We start from the raw sequence: 18,332 nt of genomic DNA, 5'->3' as shown, positions 1-18,332 counted from the left end.
TTGCGTTTCCCTCCAACGTCACTTCCTGGCCTCTTGACCCGGAAGTGATTCAGAGGGGAGCCAGGCTGGCGCGAGCAACAGGCAGGAGAAGCTGCTTGCGCTAGTGAAGATCTACAGAGGGATAGTGTGAGCATGGCGTGGTAAGGCGGGGCGGAGAGGTTATGGTGCCCCCCATCGACACGGCACCAGGGGCGGTCTGCCTCCCCCCACCATTACTAAACCACTGGATGAAGCTTACGATAAAATGGGTGCATTGAAAAGTATTCATTTCATTGTTGCCCTTATTAAACTGAAGCCTAATTACCTTGTTTCTGGGAGATGTCTGCTGGAGCATGTGGCGAATGGGAGCCGTGGCTGAAGTGCTCATTACTGTATGGAATGAGTGGCGTAAGTGGATGGACTCCGTGGGAAGGCTGTACTACGGGTACTTTGTTAGACTGAAAGACACAAGTGACAAGAACCAGGTTAATGCTCTGTGATCAGTATTAGTGCACCGAACAAAGACAAAAGCACATGGAAGTACATTTTACGCACAGCTAACTTGCCAAGATTTGAATATGGGTAGGGTGGACCACATGGTTCCACGTTGAGGGAGACGAGATGAGCCAGTCCTGGACTTACCCCAAATGCAGGCTCTGGTCGCCCTTTCTGAGTTCCTTCAAGAAAAGCATGAGGAGACTTTCTGCATTCAATGGGATAAAATCCAGCACTAGATCACTTTGTCCCTCTGGTCACAGAGTTATATGACCGCTGAGCATTCTCAGCCCAACCAAGAAGAGAATGATGTACAGCCATGAAATTTACAAGTTATTTCACACTTTCTGTTGTCATTTCATATCATTGGAACAAAAAGTGTCAAGACTGTTTAGTAACAGACATGGGCAACTCCGGTCCTCGAGGGCCGGAATCCAATCGGGTTTTCAGGATTTCCCCAATGAATATGCATGAGATCTATTTGCATGCACTGCTCTCAATGCTTATTCATTGGGGAAATCCTGAAAACCCGATTGGATTCCGGCCCGCGAGGACTGGAGTTGCCCATGTCTGGTATAGTATGATATAAAACTGATATTGATGATGTTTTTCTTTGAAATTCAACTATCCTTGACAGTGCTTGACTCTCTCTCCCTTAGTTGTGGGCTATTTTGATACTACATTTATGTTAATATTAAATGCATTATTTCCTTATTGAATATTGTTATTTTTCCTTATCAAAGGTGTTTTCTTTGATGTTAAATAAAAATTAAAAAAAAGAAAAGTGTGGAATAGCAGAAGTTTCATGGCTCCACATCATTCTATTCCCCCCCTCCTTTCCCTTCCCCCGTACCTCTAGTCGTTCACCGCAACAAGAACGTCAATGTGCTCCTCGTGATCCCGTCAGCTCACCCTCTGTCACTTCTATGCGCAGCACCTGGAAGTGATGTTGGCGGGAGAGATGACGCGGTCACGAGGAGCATGTCCAAGTTGTTGCTTGCGGTGGTGAACAGCTAGGGGGGGGGAGCACGTGCAAGCCGAGAGGATGAATGGAAAGAGGTGGGGGTGGGGAGGAAAAGGGGTGCCGTTCCCCCCACCCAACATGGTGCCTGTGTGAGGTGGACCGGACCCTCCCTTACTACGCCCCTGAGTCTAATTAAACAAATTCTCCGCTTTCCCAAACTTGTTAAATACTGCTGACTGTGAAGGAAGACTTAAAAGATGACAAGAAAATGCTGGAACACTACTGTAAACTGATGGTTAACTTGCACACTAATTTCTGCCTTCTGAAAAAGTTTAAAAACAGTATGTGGTAAACAATTTAGGTTTGGATTTTTTTTTTTTTTTTTTCCTTTCATATACAGTAATAAAATTTGGGGAGGCAGTGGCTAATCGCTCCACTACGGTTGGGCTGCAAAATCCTGAGGGAACGGTACGGTTTAGGGGGTGAAGAACTTATGTACACGATGGAAAAATGGGACTTGGGTGGGATCATATGTGATGATCGTACGGTGGCCAAACAGGTGGAAAAGGTGACGGCGAAAGCTAGAAGGATGCTAGGTTGCATAGGGAGAGATATGGCCGGTAGGAAAAAGGAGGTATTGATGCCTCTCTATAAGACTCCGGTGAGACCTCATTTAGAATATTGTGGACAATTCTGGAGGCCGCACCTTCAAAAAGGATGGACTCGGTCCAGAGGAAGGCTACTAAAATGGCCTTCGTCATAAGGCGTATGGGGACAGACTTAAAGATCTCAATCTGTATACTTGGAGGAAAGGCGGGAGAGGGAAGATATGATAGAGACGTTTAAATACCTACGTAATGTAAATGTGCATGAGTCGAGTCTCTTTCATTTGAAAGGAAACTCTGCAATGAGAGGGCATAGGATGAAGTTAAGAAGTGATAGGCTCTGGAGTAATCTAAGGAAATATGTTTTTACAGAAAGGGTGGTAGATACGTGGAACAGTCTCCCGGAAGAGGTGGCGGAGGCGGAGACTGTGTCTGAGTTCAAAAGGGCCTGGGATAGGCACGTGGGATCTCTTACAGCAGGGGTGTCAAAGTCCCTCCTCGAGGGCCGCAATCCAGTCGGGTTTTCAGGATTTCCCCAATGAATATGCATGAGATCTATTTGCATGCACGGCTTTCATTGTATGCTAATAGATCTCACGCATATTCATGGGAGAAACCTAGCAAACCTGATTGAATTGTGGCCCTCGTGAAGTGAAGAGCCGACATCAGAACCAGCCAAGGATTTTTTTTGTTAATCTTTTGTACATAAACGTTGATAACTATAGAACACAGAAGTCAGTGTTAAGAGACAACAAGTATGACATTAACATCGGCGAAGCTTCCTTAGCTGTGCATTGTTTTTGGCCCCCCTATCATTTTGAAGTGTTGGTTCCTAGGCTTTGATAATCTACTGCACGAAAACACATTTTCATTCTGTAAATCAAACATATTCGGGTCAATATTCAACGCAATTTTACCAGCCATAAACAGCTCCTGTCCAGTCACCTGTTTGGAGCGACCCGCTAAGGGGCACTTATCCAGCTAGTCCTGCTGAAAACAAACCGGTTAGTGCCAAATTTAAAACTCGCTATTTCTGGGACATTTCACTGACTATCTGCATATTGTAACTCGCTGATTGTCCAGCTCTCTTCAAATGTAAACCGCCTAGAAGTCGCATGATTATTGGCGGTATAGAAGAATAAAGTTATTATTATTATTTCAGGGGTGGAGGTGTGGCCTACTGGTTAGAGCAGCTGCCCTCAGCACCCTGAGGATATAAGTTTAACTCCCACTGTAACTCCTTGCCTGTTTGACCTTCCCCTAACGCCGGCACTGGGTCTCAAGCTACATAAAAACTGCTCTTCACAGCAAAGCTTCCTGTAATAAATCAAGGAGGTGCAGATATTATGGTGTCAGGTCAAAAGTGCGCCGGGACAAAGGTGTGCGCAGACAATTGAGCGCAGTGCGGAGGCACGCACCGCAGAAAATTACTCTTTTTACGGCTCCGATGGGGGTGTGTATGGGGGGGAACCCCCCACTTTACTTAATAGAGATCGTGCCGCGTTGTGGGGGTGTGTGGGGGGTTGTAACCCCTCACATTTTACTGAAAACTTCACTTTTTCCCTGTTTTTAGGGAAAAAGTTAAGTTTACAGTAAAATGTGGAGGGTTACAACCCCCCAACCCCCCCACAACGCCGGCGCAATCTCTATTCAGTAAACTGGGGGGGGGGCTCCCCAACAAAACCCCCCGTCGGAGCCCCTAAAAACTGTAATTTTCTTCGGCGCGTGCCTCCGTCTTGCGCTCAGTTGTCGGCGCGCGCCTTTGTCTTTCGCCAAGTTGTCTATGAACCGATATTAGCTGTGCACAGGTATGTGTGTGTGTGTGTATACACACTAGGGAGGTGTGGTACAAAGCTTGAAGAAATGGGTCACCTGAAGGTCTACCAAATCTGGGATCCTGTTTCCAACAGTGGCCAATCCAGGTCACAAGTACCTGGCAAGATTTCTCCCCCCCCTAAATAAAACAGATTTTGTGCGCTTATTCTAAAAGTAAGCACTGGATTTTCCCAAGTAATGTAATGTAATGTAATTTATTTCTTATATACCGCTACATCCGTTAGGTTCTAAGCGGTTTACAGAAAATATACATTAAGATTAGAAATAAGAAAGGTACTTGAAAAATTCCCTTACTGTCCCGAAGGCTCACAATCTAACTAAAGTACCTGGAGGGTAATAGAGAAGTGAAAAGTAGAGTTAGAGGAAAAATAAAAATAAAATAAACATTTTAACAAGACAGCATTGATCTAAATACTTTGGAAGGTAGAAGAGAGGAGAGAAAGGAATAGAAGCAGAAGGGGGAGCAGTAGAATTCTGGAGAAATTTAAATGATAGAAATAGAACAAAACAAAGACAAAAGGCAAAACAATAGATAAGATTAAAGATAAATCATAAGCTGGAAAGAAAAATAAAATAAAACTTTGTCTTCAATCCACGGTTTCAGCGTCAGTGATGAAGTGGAGCAAGTAAGTTTAGGAGGAGCGATTGACGTTTCCAGAAAGGGCTTCTTCAGGGAAGAGACTTGGCCGACAGTCTATCTTAATAATAGCTTATTGACTTCTCTTTTAGGAAATTAACCAAGCCTTTTTAAACTCTGCTAAGCTAACTGCTTTAATCACATTTTCTGGCAAAGAATTCCAGTGTTTAATTACATGTTGAGCGAAGAAATATTTTCTCCGATTTGCTTTAAATTTACTACTTAGTAGCTTCATCGTGCTCTCTAGTCCTTGTAGTTTGGAAAAAGTAAGCAAGTGATTCAAGTGTACCCATTCCACTCCACTCTGTATTTTAGAGACCTCAGCTGTCTCTTCTTCAGGCCGAAGAGCTCTAGCCTCTTTAACCTTTCCTCAGAGGGGAGTCGTCCCACCTCCTTTATCATTTTCGTCACAAATGCCATGCACCTTGTTCTCTGCAGTATCTATGTGAATCCTGGCAAAATTCTCAGGAAGAATAATGCTTCATCCTTTCCCTTTGCAGTTCATAGACAACGGCGCGAAAGACAAGCGCGCGCTGACAATTGAGCGCAGTGCGTGCCGCCGCGCCGCTCTAAATTACAGTTTTTAGGGGCTCCGATGGGGGGTTTTGTTGGGGAACCCCCCCCAGTTTACTTAATAGACATCGTGCCGGCGTTATGGGGGGTTTGGGGGGTTGTAACCCTCCACATTTTACTGTAAACTGAACTTTTTCCCTAAAAACAGGGAAAAAGTGAAGTTTTCAGTAAAATGTGGGGGGTTAGAACCCCCCCACACCGCCCCCACAACGCGTTGCGATGTCTATTAAGTAAAGTGGGGGGGGGTCCCCCTCCCAGGCCCCCCTGTCGGAGCACTAAAAACAGTAATGTAGAGCGGTGTGGCGGCGCGCGCTGCACTCAATTGTCTGGGCGCGCCTTTGTCCCGGCGCGCTTTTGACCTGACACCCCCTTTGCTCTTCTGTGCCAATAGGGGAGATTTTTAGGTGCACATTTTTGGCAGAAGTGAGACTTGCTGCAACTTCTAATTGCAGAAGGGAATTTTTCGGAGCAGAGCCGTTATTTCCTGGTACCGTGTCACTAATTTGGAGGAAAATAACTCTATTTTTATAGTTAAGGCTCCATGCCAGCAACCCATGTTCTGCTGTTTAATATACAGCTTTGCAGCCCAAAAAATGTATCGGAGCATCTCTCTACCTTTCAAAACTAGGCCCATGACTGTATTAAATTAGAAACTGACTGTATCAAAGCTACAGCCCTACAAATTAATCAGGCCTTAACAGCACAGCAAAGGGAGTGTCAAGTATAAAAAAAAAAACCTGGAATGAATGGAAGCAGGATGACTTGAAAGGCCACCAAGTTTCCTTTCGATTTTCCAGTCTGCATGCAGATGAGTTACATCAAAACCTGATGGACACATTGCCAAGAGTGGGTGGCATTTGATGCTTGACTTATGTGGTCTCCACATCTTACCAACCTTTTAGCCCTACAGGAAGCAAGTTTTGACCACAATAAGTTTTTAACTCTGTAGGCCATGAACTCCTGCCGTTCCCCCCCTAAGGAAACTCGGTGCTGGGGCTCTCCCAATGATGACAGCTCTTTACTTGTCTTCTTTCAACAAAATTCTGCAAGAATTGACTTGGGGTAACTTTCCAAAGGCTTGGTTGAAATGCAGATGACCTAAACAAAAGAAGTAACTTGGCCCTTTGAATTCAAGGTGGATTTTCAGTTGCCTAAAGATATTTATATACTTTCATTATGCATGTCAGTCTTGCTGTACATGTGAAAAGATGTTCCATGGGCACCAAAACTGATATTTTCAAAAATCTCCACATGAAAGTGATAACAGGTAAAGTTAGGTGACACTGTTGACTGCACAAACCCTTGACCTTCAATGTCAACCTGAGCATGTATCATCTGCTTGAATATTGGGTTCCTTTTGTACATGCCAAACCTGTAGTTAGGTACAAGATTGAAAATATAATCCAGTTTTAAATTTTTAACAAAATCAAACATTTTGTACAGAAAGATTGCCTGATTATATACATATATTTAAAAGAAAAAAAGGGAAACAATTTTCCACAATAAATCTCTACTCAGACAATCTCAAGTCCTCATATTGGATCCAACAGCTTATGAGTGAATTTTAAGGAAATTCAAATAATAAATCCTATACAAAGAAAAAGGTATCTGATGTCTGGGTTAACCCTTTCAGGACCATAAGGATCGTAGGCCAATTTTTGTGGTTTTGACGACATTTTTATGGTAAAAAGGGCTTGCAGATGCCAAAAAATTGATTTTTTTTGTGAAATATCATTATTTTTATTTAAAAAAATCACACTTCTGGCTTATGGACAGTGTGGCAAGTGAATCTTCTCGTCAATCTGGCAACGACGCTAATGAATGAATGTCGGAACCAGTTTGTTTACATAAAGGCAGTATCATATGGAATCTGTACATATCAAATTTAGAACTGTAGACTATCCCAATCAAAATTTATAGGATTTTAAAGTTATGGAACAAATATGTCCCTTGGTCCTGAAAGGGTTAAGGAGCTTTATATTCTATTAGTCAAGTCCATTGTTCTTGTTGTTCCTTCCTTTTCCAAACGTTTCAGCGTCAAGAAAGCTGTAAGTTGGGCCGGTTCAAAAAACACATATTTATTGTCACGATACCTTATATTTACATGGAAAGCGCAAAAATAAAATACCACCCAACTGCGCAACTCCTGATTTCAACAAAAGAAATTGACGTCTACGATTCTGAGTTTCTTTACTAACATCTGGGAATACTTGAATTTTCAAGCCCAGGAGCTCCTTATTTTTATTTTTAAAAAAACATTTTTAATATCCAATCTTTGTCTGGCAATAACGCCACAGATAATAGAAGAGTTGCTGGTTTAGCCAAATCTTTATCAGATTCTTCCAGGATTGCTGTTAAATCTAATTGAGGTTCTTGTTCAACCTGCTTCTGATCCTCCGCTTGCCGATCCATTACTTTAGTAGGCAAATAGTACACCCGAGTGAGAGGAGGTATTGATTCCTCGGGGATATTTAATATCTCGTTAAAGTACCTTTTTATCATCTCCCTTGGGTTTATAGATGGAACCTTTGGGAAATTCAGCAAGCGCAGATTATTGGCCCGATAGTTATTTTCCATTGTTTCCAATTTTTTTCTAATAATTTGAAACTGATAAATAAAGAAATAAAAAAGAGAAAAAAAAGGAAAATATAATCCAAAGGTCTTCAACTCCAAAGGTCAACCTTCAACTATGGGGCCCCTAGCACCCATGTCCAGCACCTCTACTTTCCTTCCATGCCTCCCCTTCCCTTTTGTATTTCCCCAAAGTATCCAGCTTGGGTGGCGGGGTGTGGGAGGAGGTTAATGAGAGAGGAGCCTCTCCTGCCCAGTTACACCCTTCTGATATTGGTCCTATTTATGTGGAGAATAATTTTTACCAAAGCAACTGGAATCTGGAATGTATGGGGGTTGCTTCACGAACATAAGACTAGCCGTACTGGGTCAGACCAATGGTCCATCGGGCCAAATATCCTGTTTCCACAGTAGCCAATCCAGGTCTCACGTACCTGGCAAAAAAAAAACAAACCAACCTAAATAGTAGCAATGTTTCATGCTACCAATTCCAGGGTATGCTGTGGCTTTTCATATGTCTGTCTCAATAGCAGCCTATGGACTTTTCCTCCAGGAACATATCCAAATCTTTTTTAAACCTGTTATCACATCCTCTGGAAATGCTTTAACTACTGTTTTAGCGAAAAATATTTCCTCCTATTTGTTGTAACTTCATCAAGTGTCCTCTAGTCTTCATCAATTTTGAAAGAGTAAAAAATCGATTCACTTTTAATAATAATAATAATAATTTTATTTCTTGTATACCGCTATACCGTGAGGTTCAAAGCAGTTTATAGTATAGATACCATAAATATGCAATAAAAATTGAAATAAATGAAAAAAGGTACCTAGAAATTCCCTAACTGTCCCTTTTACCCATTCTATACCACCCTTCTTCTAGTATTTTCTCAATTGACATCTTAATTATGTAGCTTTTGATCTCTACACTATTTCATTTTAATTTTTCTGCTTTCATTAGACCTTTTTCGATGTTTGTTTTTTTGTAAACCACTGAGACGGTATTCTCAACAGCAGTGTGGCGGTATAGAAGAATAAAGTTGTTATTATTATTATTATAATATATGCACTGTTAACAAACCTGAAACCATGAAGGCTGAGTCTAATTAAGAAAACCTCAGAAAAGGTTTGCCGAAGGGCTTGAAAATGAATTGAGGGGTGCACAAGGCTGAAGGCTGGCTTCCGATGTCAACCCCCTTCCACAGACCCTGATAGAAGAGAAAATGATAGACTAGAAGAGAAGGCAGTCTAAATCTGATACCAGCAAAATCAGACCTGGGTTGTTTTTTTTTTAATGCTGGCTTCTGTCCTCTCTAGAGTCTTACCTTAAGCTGCTCTAGATAAGATATGCACAACCACTTTGTCACCTGCAAAGGCAAATATGAAAACATCCCCCTCTGAGTTTTGCAATGACTGATCTCTCACTGTCACTAACCAAATACTGTACACAAGTTTGCTGCTGATGGCTTGGCAATCGCTGCTGTGGTTTCCAGCAGCCCTATGGGATAACCTGAGCAGCGGTGACCAAATATTAGTCAGCTCACTTTCAAACCTTCCCACACAGTCAGCCCGAAGGACAATGATGCAAAAAGCCAGTGGACACGCTTGTCCCCATTGTTCAGTCAACGGGAAGAGAAGACGACCAAAGAACTGGGTTTTATTTTTTTTCAAATAGACCACATCTGAATTATTTAAAAAATTTGTTTATTTTGCATCAAAACTCTTGGAGCTGACTCTATAAGTAATTACATCCTTTGAGAAACAGCCTCAAACTACTTTTACTTTTTCTGAAAGTGACTGCCATTGTACATGAAGACAGTTAAATGAGAGAGATGATTTTTCTTTCTGTTGGTGGGTTAGCACATCCGTGTCATTCCCAGAATGGCCAGTTGGAGGAGCTGTAGTGATACAGGGACTATGGCTCTGATTGGTGTCAGGTCAAAAGCACGCTGGGACAAAGGCGCGCACAGACAACTGAGTGCAATGCAGAGGCGCGTGCCGAAGAAAATGACTGTTTTAAAGGGCTCCGACAGGGGGTGTGGGGGGGAACCCCCCATTTTACTTTATACAGATCGCGCCGCGTTGTGGGGGCATTGTGGGGGGTTTGGGGGGTTGTAACCCCCCACATTTTACTGAAAACTTCACTTTTTCCCTAAAAAACAGGGAAACAGTTAAGTTTCCAGTATAATGAGGGTGGTTACAACCCCCCAAACCCCCCACAATGCCTCGGTGATCTGTATTAAGTAAAGTGGGGGGGGGTTTCCCCAACAAAAAACCCCGTCGGAGCCCCTAAATATACTCTTTTTCTTTGGTGCGCGCTTCTGTCTTGCACTCAGTTGTCAGCACGCGCCTTTGTCTTTGGCGGTTTTGGCTATGAACCGCTCTGATTTTATAAATGGTACTTGCTGGTAGGTGCTTGGATCAGCATGTGGACCGAGTTAAGCACTAACAATGTTTTTTTTAAAAAACGGTTCATAGCCAAAACCGCCAAAGACAAAGGCGCGTGCCGACAACTGAGCGCAAGATGGAAGCACGTGCCGAAGAAAAAGAGTGTTTTTAGGGGTTCCGACGGGGGTTTTTGTTGGGGAACTCCCCCCCACTTTACTTAATACAGATCGTGGCGGCGTTGTGGGGGGTTTGGGGGGTTGTAACCGCCCTCATTATACTGGAAACTTAACTGTTTCCCTGTTTTTTAGGGAAAAAGTGAAGTTGTCAGTAAAATGTGTGGGGGGGTTACAACCCGCCAAACCCCCCACAATGCCCCCACAACGTGGCGCGATCTGTATAAAGTAAAGTGTGGGGGGTTCCCCCCACACCCCCCGTCAGAGCCCTTTAAAACAGTCATTTTCTTCGGTGCGCGCCTCCGCGTTGCGCTCAGTTGTCTGCGCGCGCCTTTGTCCTGGCGCGCTTTTGACCCGACACCCATCTACATTGAGGCGCATAACCCCCCAAAGTGGGCGTGGTTAGGAGTGGAATCTGAGCGTGGATTGCCTTAGGCATCGGCAAGTGTCAATGTTAGACAATGGTCAATGAAGCCAAGAAAACTCTGGCCCAATATACTGGCGCTGAACATTATGGGGTCCTTTTACTAAGGCGTGCATTCGCTAAACACCAACGCGTCCATTATAGTCTATGGCCGCGTTAGCATTTAGCGTGTGCTAAAACGGCTAGCACGCCTTAGTAAAAAGACCCCTATGACGCCTGCCGGTACTTGAGTTAGAAGGGGGTGCTAAAGAGTTCTCATCCCAACCCAACCAACTTCCTACATTCGGAGCGTTATTTTGCCACTGTAGCCGTAAAGAGTGTTATTTCATTTCCTTAAGTGCCAATTTGCAGAAGCCAAATTCTCGGTTTTGACATTGTTGGGCTGAGAACGTTTTAGCACCCCTCTGGTAGTGTGAAGAGTTTCCGTCTCTGGTAACCAGAGCTGAGATTGTGATGTCATAATGCCTCATTCCACCAATAAGAGCCAACCTCATCAGTGATGTCATAATGCCTCAAAAAATTGTTCAAAATATGAAGAAGCAAAGTTCATGCATTATGTATACCTCTGATGGTCCAAGGGCTATCAAAAAATGTTATATATGGAATGGGGTATAAGCACTGTATGTTTTGATTCATGCAATAACATAAGAATAGCCATACTGGGTCAGAACAACGGTCCATCTAGCCCAGAATCCTGTTTCTACAGTGGCCAATCCAGCTCAAAAGTGCCTGGCAAAACTCCGAATATTAGCAAGATTCCATGGTACCAATCCCAGGGCAAGCAGTGGCTTCCCCCATGCCTGCCTCAATAACAGATTATGGACATTGTAGATAAGCCGCTCCATTAGTAGCTCCTTTTTAAAATAATTTAGCTCCAACGCTGGACTTTTGCCTGCTGTAATGCCACGGTACAGGGCAGGAGCAATCTTTTCAGCATCCAGCCCCCCCCCCCCCCACGCTGCTTCCTCAATGCCTGTGTCACGAGTCCCGCGAGAACTGACGCAGGCATTGAGGAAGCAGTGCGGGGCAGCTGGAGGCTGGAAAGATCACTCCTGCCCTGCACCACGGCTGTGACATTGCAGAAGGCAGGCGGCAGCCGGCAGAGGTAGGGTATATGCCGGGGGGGGGGGGGGAGGGATGTATAGGCCACCCCCATGTGGTTTTAAAACTCTTAGATAAGCTGCGGCATGTAAATGGGGCGGTTTATCTAACTTTTATACAAATTGTAATTCTTACGCATCTCCTCCCTTATGTTCCTAGTTTTGTCAAATTTGTCAATAGTCTCTTTTTATTTATTGTATTATCCCCCTTGCTTTGTAATTTTATTAATATGTACATCGCTTAGAATCTAGATTAAGCAATTAATCAAATTATTATTAAACTTGAAACTTGAGTTTTAAAACCTAAATCGGCATTTCCTGTGGCCTCTATATGGGGAAATACAGTAATAGGAAAGAAACATAAAATAATAAACTAAAATAATTAACGGTCTCGCTGCATCTGAGTAGGTAGAACTAGGGCTACTGGTTGACCGGAATAACCTGAACATGTCCTCTTTATAGAGGATTGTCTGGGTTCCTGGATGAACTTTCCCAACCCGGCTGTTTGTCCGGGTTTTGGAAAGCCCTGAGCTCCGTCGGTGTCAACAAGCATGTGCGGATGATGTCGAATACGTGAACACATGCTGGAGACCCTCCAGTTGCAGCCTGGAAGTCGGGGGGGGGGGGGGAGGGAAAAAGAGATGAGGCTTTGGGGGCGGGGCTGTGGGCGGAACAGGGTGTGGCCCTGCATCCGGGTTTCTCCTTTAAATATGGTAAGTAGAAACGACATTTCAGCCATTGTGCTGTGGCTTTCTTCAGGGTATGCTGTGAGGACTGCAGTTTGTCTTTAAATATAGTGGGTCCACTGACCTGATTGAGACCAGGAGGACAGTTGGTCATGAATTTGAATTTTGGCGGGAAAGTTTGTTGGTCACAAATTTGAAATGTGGCGGGAAAGTTTGTTGGTCACAAATTTGAAATGTGGCGGGAAAGTTTGTTGGTCTTTCCTACCCAAATTTAAATGAGACCAACAAACTTTTCCGCCACATTTCAAATTTGTGACCAACAAACTTTCCCGCCAAAATTCAAATTCACGACCAACGGTCCTCCTGTTCTCAGGTCAGTGGATCCACTATATATAAAGACAAACTGCATGATGGCTGAAACGTCAGTTCTACCTACCCAGATGCAGAGAGATCCGCCCAACAGCAAAAATCATGATGCCAGCCACAGAAGACTAAGAGAACTTACTTTCCCTCTCTTCTCCCGGCTGTTTGTTGTAGTATATGTGCCAACAGCCAGGCAGTATATTTCATATTAACTCTCTTGTGAAAATTGAGAGTTTCTGAAACTTACGACTTTGGTTAACCACTACCTGCCTGAGAAAGCTGAACCAGACACCACATCTCATTGCAAATGGTCCTTGCATGCAGCAACATTAGACACTCACTTTAAAATGAAGCAAAAGACAAACCCAATGCAACCTCTGCTTTAACATGCATCTAAGTAGATGGGGAAAGGGGGCAATGTCTGGAAAGCAGTATATACTAATGCTCGAAGTATGGGAAACAAGATTCTGGATCTGAAAGCAGTGATGGAAGAACATGAGTTGGATATAGTGGTGTTCACGGAGACCTATGACTGGGCTAAAAATGTTCAGGAAAGACAGGGTGGGAAGAAAAGGAGGGGGGGAGTAGCGTTATGTTATAGATCATATTAAAGCCAGGGGAGTAGTGTTATATGCTATAGATCATATTAAAGCCCCACAATTACAGGATCTGCAGGGCAAGGAAGAGGCACTGTGGATCAATTTGGAAAGAGGGACTGGTGAATATATTTACATTGGTGTGATATACAGGCCACAGATGGAAGAAGTGGACAGAGATTTAATAGTAAACATTCAGAATATATCTAAAAAAGGGGAAGTTTTACTATGCTCCTGCCTGGCTTTCAAGATCATTCACGGCATCCTTCCGCCCCTAATCCCTCTATCCTTCCTCGCCCTGACGCCTGCTACCACCAGATCAGCCCACAGACATAAACTACCCTTCCCCCCTCTACACGGCATCCTCCACGCAGGTAAACTGGGAAGATCCCTCCGCTCCAAAATCACGGGCCTTTGGAACGATCTCACTATCCCGCTGTGGAACCTGGGCTCCCTCCAACTATTCCGGAAACAACTGAAAACTTGGCTTTTCTCTAACATATAACATCTCTTCTCCTGTTTACATCCCCTCTTTTCAAATGCTCTTGTAAATCTTTCTCCTCTCTCTTCCTATATTTTTAAGCTTTGTAAACCGTGTCGAGCTCCACTTCCGTGAAGATGATGCGGTATATAAACTTAAGGCTTAGTTTAGTTTAGGTGATTTTTAACATGCTGGATATTGATTGGGGTATCTTCAGGGCTGGTTCAGGAACTGGTTTAGTGGTAGGTGACAGAGGATAGCGATGAATGGAGATTGCTCTGAGGAAAGGGATGTTATCAGTGGTGTGCCTCAAGGTTCTGTTCTTGGGCCTTTTTTTTAACATTTTATAAACAATATTGCTGCAGGGCTGTTGGGAAAGATTTGCCTCTTTGTGGACAATACCAAAATCTACAATAGACACCCAGGATGGTGTGAATAACATGAAGAAAGACTTGGCGATGCTTGAAGAATAGTCTGAAATTTGCCAGCTAAAATGTAATGGTAAGAAATGCAAGGTCATGCATTTGGGTTGCAAAAACCACGGGAATGGTACAGTTTAGGGGGTGAAGAACTTATGTGCCCGACAGAAGAGCAGGGCTTGGGTGTGGTTGTATGTGGTGATCTTAAGGTGGCCAAACAGGTTGAAAACATAATATAACTTTGTTCTTTTATGCCACCATAATCGGACGACTTCTAGGTGGTTCACACTGAAGAGAGCTGGACAGTCAGCGAATTACAGAATGCAAATAGTGAAAGTACAACATGTTACTCAGGAAATAGAATAAATTATTAAATTTAGTATGACTTCTATTTAGGAGATAAATCTGTCAAACAATACAGTTTTAATTTATTTCTGAAAGGCGCCATGGGTCAGCCTGGCTCCATTGATGTATTTACCTAACCAAGATTGCTGTCTACTTGCTTGAAACATAAGACCTATCCAAAAAGGACTTGTATTTGCAACCAGTTATCCTTGGGTATGCAAATAAATTACAATTTCTGGTTGTCCTTGTAGGGCTATATAGCACGAAATGAGGTAGAAGATAGGTAGGAGCTAGTCCCCAAACCAAATTAAAACAAATGCAAGAAAACTTAAACATTATTTGCGCCTCCATTGGCAACCAGTGCAACAGTCTATAGTAGGGACTAACATAGTCGCTTTTCTTCAATCAAAATATCAAGCGGACAGCCGTATTCTGTATTCTTAATTTTCTCACTGTTATTTTTAGGTCCACCCAAATAAACAATATTGCAGTAGTCTAATATTGATAGAACCAAAGACTGCACCAATAGTCTAAAAGATAAAGGGTCAAAGTATTTTTTAATGGTTTTTAATTTCCATAATGCAAAAAAGCACTATATTCGTGAGTTCAACCATAGTTGGATGTGTATCTAATGTGACTCCTAATATTTTTATAGTTCTAGAAATTGGATAATCGTGACCATTTAGATGTAACGATATTCTAGTAATTTTATCCTTTGGGCTTGCTAAGAAAACTTTTTTGTCTTTTCTGTATTTAATTTCAATTTGAAGTTGATTGTCCATTGTTCTATTTCAGTCATATGCTATCCAAAGGAATTAAGGTGGAAATATCATCAGCATATATGTAATAGTTTAAATTTAACTTTTGCAATAGATGTCCTAAGGATGAGATGTAAGGATCTGCTAAGTTGTCTGAGAGTCGGCAACAGAACATTTTTTGTAGGGTTACTAGATTTTACTCGCATAAAATCCAGACCTATGGCCATGTGAAGAGAATTCAAAGAACAAGTGAACATGTGTAGTGAGCCAGTGCTGCCATCTATTGATGAATTCTAGAGGTGGAGTCATTATTTTTCATTCAACTCTTGTAGTTTAGTCTTTGGGTTTCACCACGTATTTGCTCTTATTGTTTGCATGACTAGAGCCTTTCTTCATCAGAAATAAAGAAATTGCATTCCTTAGTGTCACAATAATGCAAATAAAAAATCCCCCCTCCCCCCCGAAACCCAAGCATTAAAATTTGTTAACTACTAGGCAAAATGCCTCACCACTACAAAAATACTTTGGCAAGATAAGTGAAAACTAACAAATACCAAACAAAAATATCTATAGCAGTTCAGGCCCAGCTGCCCACCAAACACAATTTGGCTGGTCCTGCTTTTCAGCATCGTACAACGGCTTCCTGTTTCTCTCTGGCACTGTCCTACTAGTACAGAGGAAACAGGAAGTAACTATTTCGCTCTGTAAACAGGCCTCGGCCTTGGCTGTCTTCGACAACTGAGGCCTACAGGCTCTTTAGTTGTCATAGCTTTTGTGAAACTAGAAACCTTAAGCAAATGGGGAGGGTGATTTTTTGGAACTTGCCACGGGACCTGCACATTTGCTGGTACAAAATAAACTTACTTTCAAAGGGAAATGCCTCACCTCACTCTTGTCTACTCTTCCCCCCCTCCCCCATGGTTAAAACTACATACTTTCACTAGGGCATGCAGTTTTGACTGCACAGGCAAGGGTAGAGGGGGCAGGGAAATAATAGGACCATAAAAAATAATTTGTTAAAAGATTGCTAAATGCCCTTTACAGAAACAAAATGATGGTGAATAAATATTACAGGCACAGAATTACATTACATTACATTAGTGACTTATATTCCGCCTTTACCTTGCAGTTCTAAGCGGATTACAGTATAAGACAGCTGGACATTTCCAGGAAGTTACAATTTAGGGGATGCTTACATAATAGATGCAAGGAATTACAATTTAGGGGACGTTTACATAGTAGATGCAGGGGGATTACTGTGTAGGGAAGGTTTAATAGAGGAGGCAGAGGGAAGAAGTTGGGGAAGGGAGGAGAATTGAGGAATACTAATAGGGAAGAAGAGTATAGGCTTGGTTACTTGTTAGGGTCGGTTGGGAGGCTGTATAGTTGGTTTTGAATAGTAGGGTTTTGTTTTCTTTTCGGAATGATTTAAAGTCACTTGTAGTTGATAACAAGTTGGAGATAAAGGAGTCCAGTTTCGCTGCCTGCGTCGCTAGGAGGCCATCGTACATTTTCTTTCGCTGAGTTCCCTTGAGCGGAGGATAGGCGAATAGGTTCTTCTTATTCTGGATGTGCAGTTGAAATGTAGACGGTTGTTGAGGTAGGTGGGTGCAGATCCATTTATTGCTTTGTATAGTAGACAATAAAATTTGAGGTGATGATCGTTAGTGTATATGCATTACTTCGTCAGGGATTTCCATTTAAGATGGTGACTGCTGGAAACTGCAGGAATCGGAAGGGAGAAGGGCTCTGGTGTGCATTTTATTCAATCTACTGTCAATATTAACACCAGAGATGCCGAGGGGGAAACTTTTGTTTGAAGAGACTTTAGCATATAGCTCCAGCCCTGCCCACTCTGCCAATAGCTCCACCCCCTGCCTCGCCCCAACCCCATTTTCATTCTAAAAAATACTATATTTATTTTGGTGACAACAAGGATAGATGCCTTATTCTTCCTGTTGGCTTCTCTCACAACTTCTTTTAATTTGGCTTCTTTATCAGTCACATTCCTTTTGTTAGGGTGCCAGAAAACACTATAAATATTACGTCAGGCCCTAAAGCCCCAATACAGTGATAACTGGGACTCTAGAACAAGCTGGTCTGCTACAGATCTCTACACAGGAACTACATGCTAACTGGGATTACTAGACGTTCGGGAGAACCTCTTTTTAGAGAACTATCCAGATCCCCGGAGAGATTTCCAAACCCCGGGTTTTGGAAGTCCCCGAGCTCAGGGCCATATCTGGAGGCCCTCGGCGGATGCCAATGTGATGTCTCGTGTGCGCATGAGCACGATATCATTGTGTCGACGTCCGCGCATGCCCGCCAGGCCTTGTGGAAAGAGACGGGAGGTTTGTCTGGGGGTGTGGCTGGGGACAGAACAGGGTGGGGCTTGGCTGGGGGCAGGGTGGGACCAGAAGGCTTTTTTTTTTTTTTAAGAGGAAATCTGGCAATCCTACACTTTCCCCTCCCCATTCGCGGTTTCTGCACTCGCGGTTTCACATAATCATGATTTTTTTCTGGGGAGGGGGAAAATAAAAAAAAACACATATTTTTGACCTCCCTGCTGCCTTCCCGGCCTTACCTGGTGGTCTAGCGGGCTTTCAGGGCAGGAGCGATCTTCCTACGCTCCTGCCCCGTGCAGATCGCCATGAGGAAATGGCTGCTGTGAGTTCCCGTAGTCTCTCGAGACTACGACGGGAACTCCCGCAGCCATTTCCTCATGGTGATCTGCACGGGGCAGGAGCGTAGGAAGATCGCTCCTGCCCCAAAAGCCCTATAGACCACCAGGTAAGGCCGGGAAGGCGGCAGGGAGGTGGGGGTGGGTCAGAGCCGGATATTCACGGTTTTGCGCCATTCGCGGTCCGGCTCTGCCCGTATCCCCCGCGAATAGCGAGGGAGAAGTGTAATCCTACTCTCTGTACTAAATTATATAATATATA

At 43.3% G+C, this 18,332-nt stretch overlaps 1 protein-coding gene across 7 annotated transcripts in view; it reads right to left on the bottom strand.

Annotated features, from left to right (window-relative positions):
- The window catches only part of TCF7 (transcription factor 7), a 145,505-nt gene that overhangs the window by 64,682 nt on the left and 62,491 nt on the right, over positions 1-18,332 (bottom strand). For all 7 annotated transcript variants that reach the window (XM_033927314.1, XM_033927315.1, XM_033927316.1 and 4 more), the window contains exon 4: positions 305-437. In XM_033927314.1, coding sequence (XP_033783205.1) covers positions 305-437 — 133 coding nt within the window. The remainder of the gene's footprint in view (positions 1-304; positions 438-18,332) is intronic.

Source organism: Geotrypetes seraphini, chromosome 18, assembly GCF_902459505.1.
Source record: "Geotrypetes seraphini chromosome 18, aGeoSer1.1, whole genome shotgun sequence".
In the NCBI taxonomy this organism is placed as follows: domain Eukaryota; kingdom Metazoa; phylum Chordata; class Amphibia; order Gymnophiona; family Dermophiidae; genus Geotrypetes; species Geotrypetes seraphini.
The sequence above is the reverse complement of the archived record's forward strand: the minus strand, read 5'-3'. Positions and strand labels throughout refer to the sequence as shown.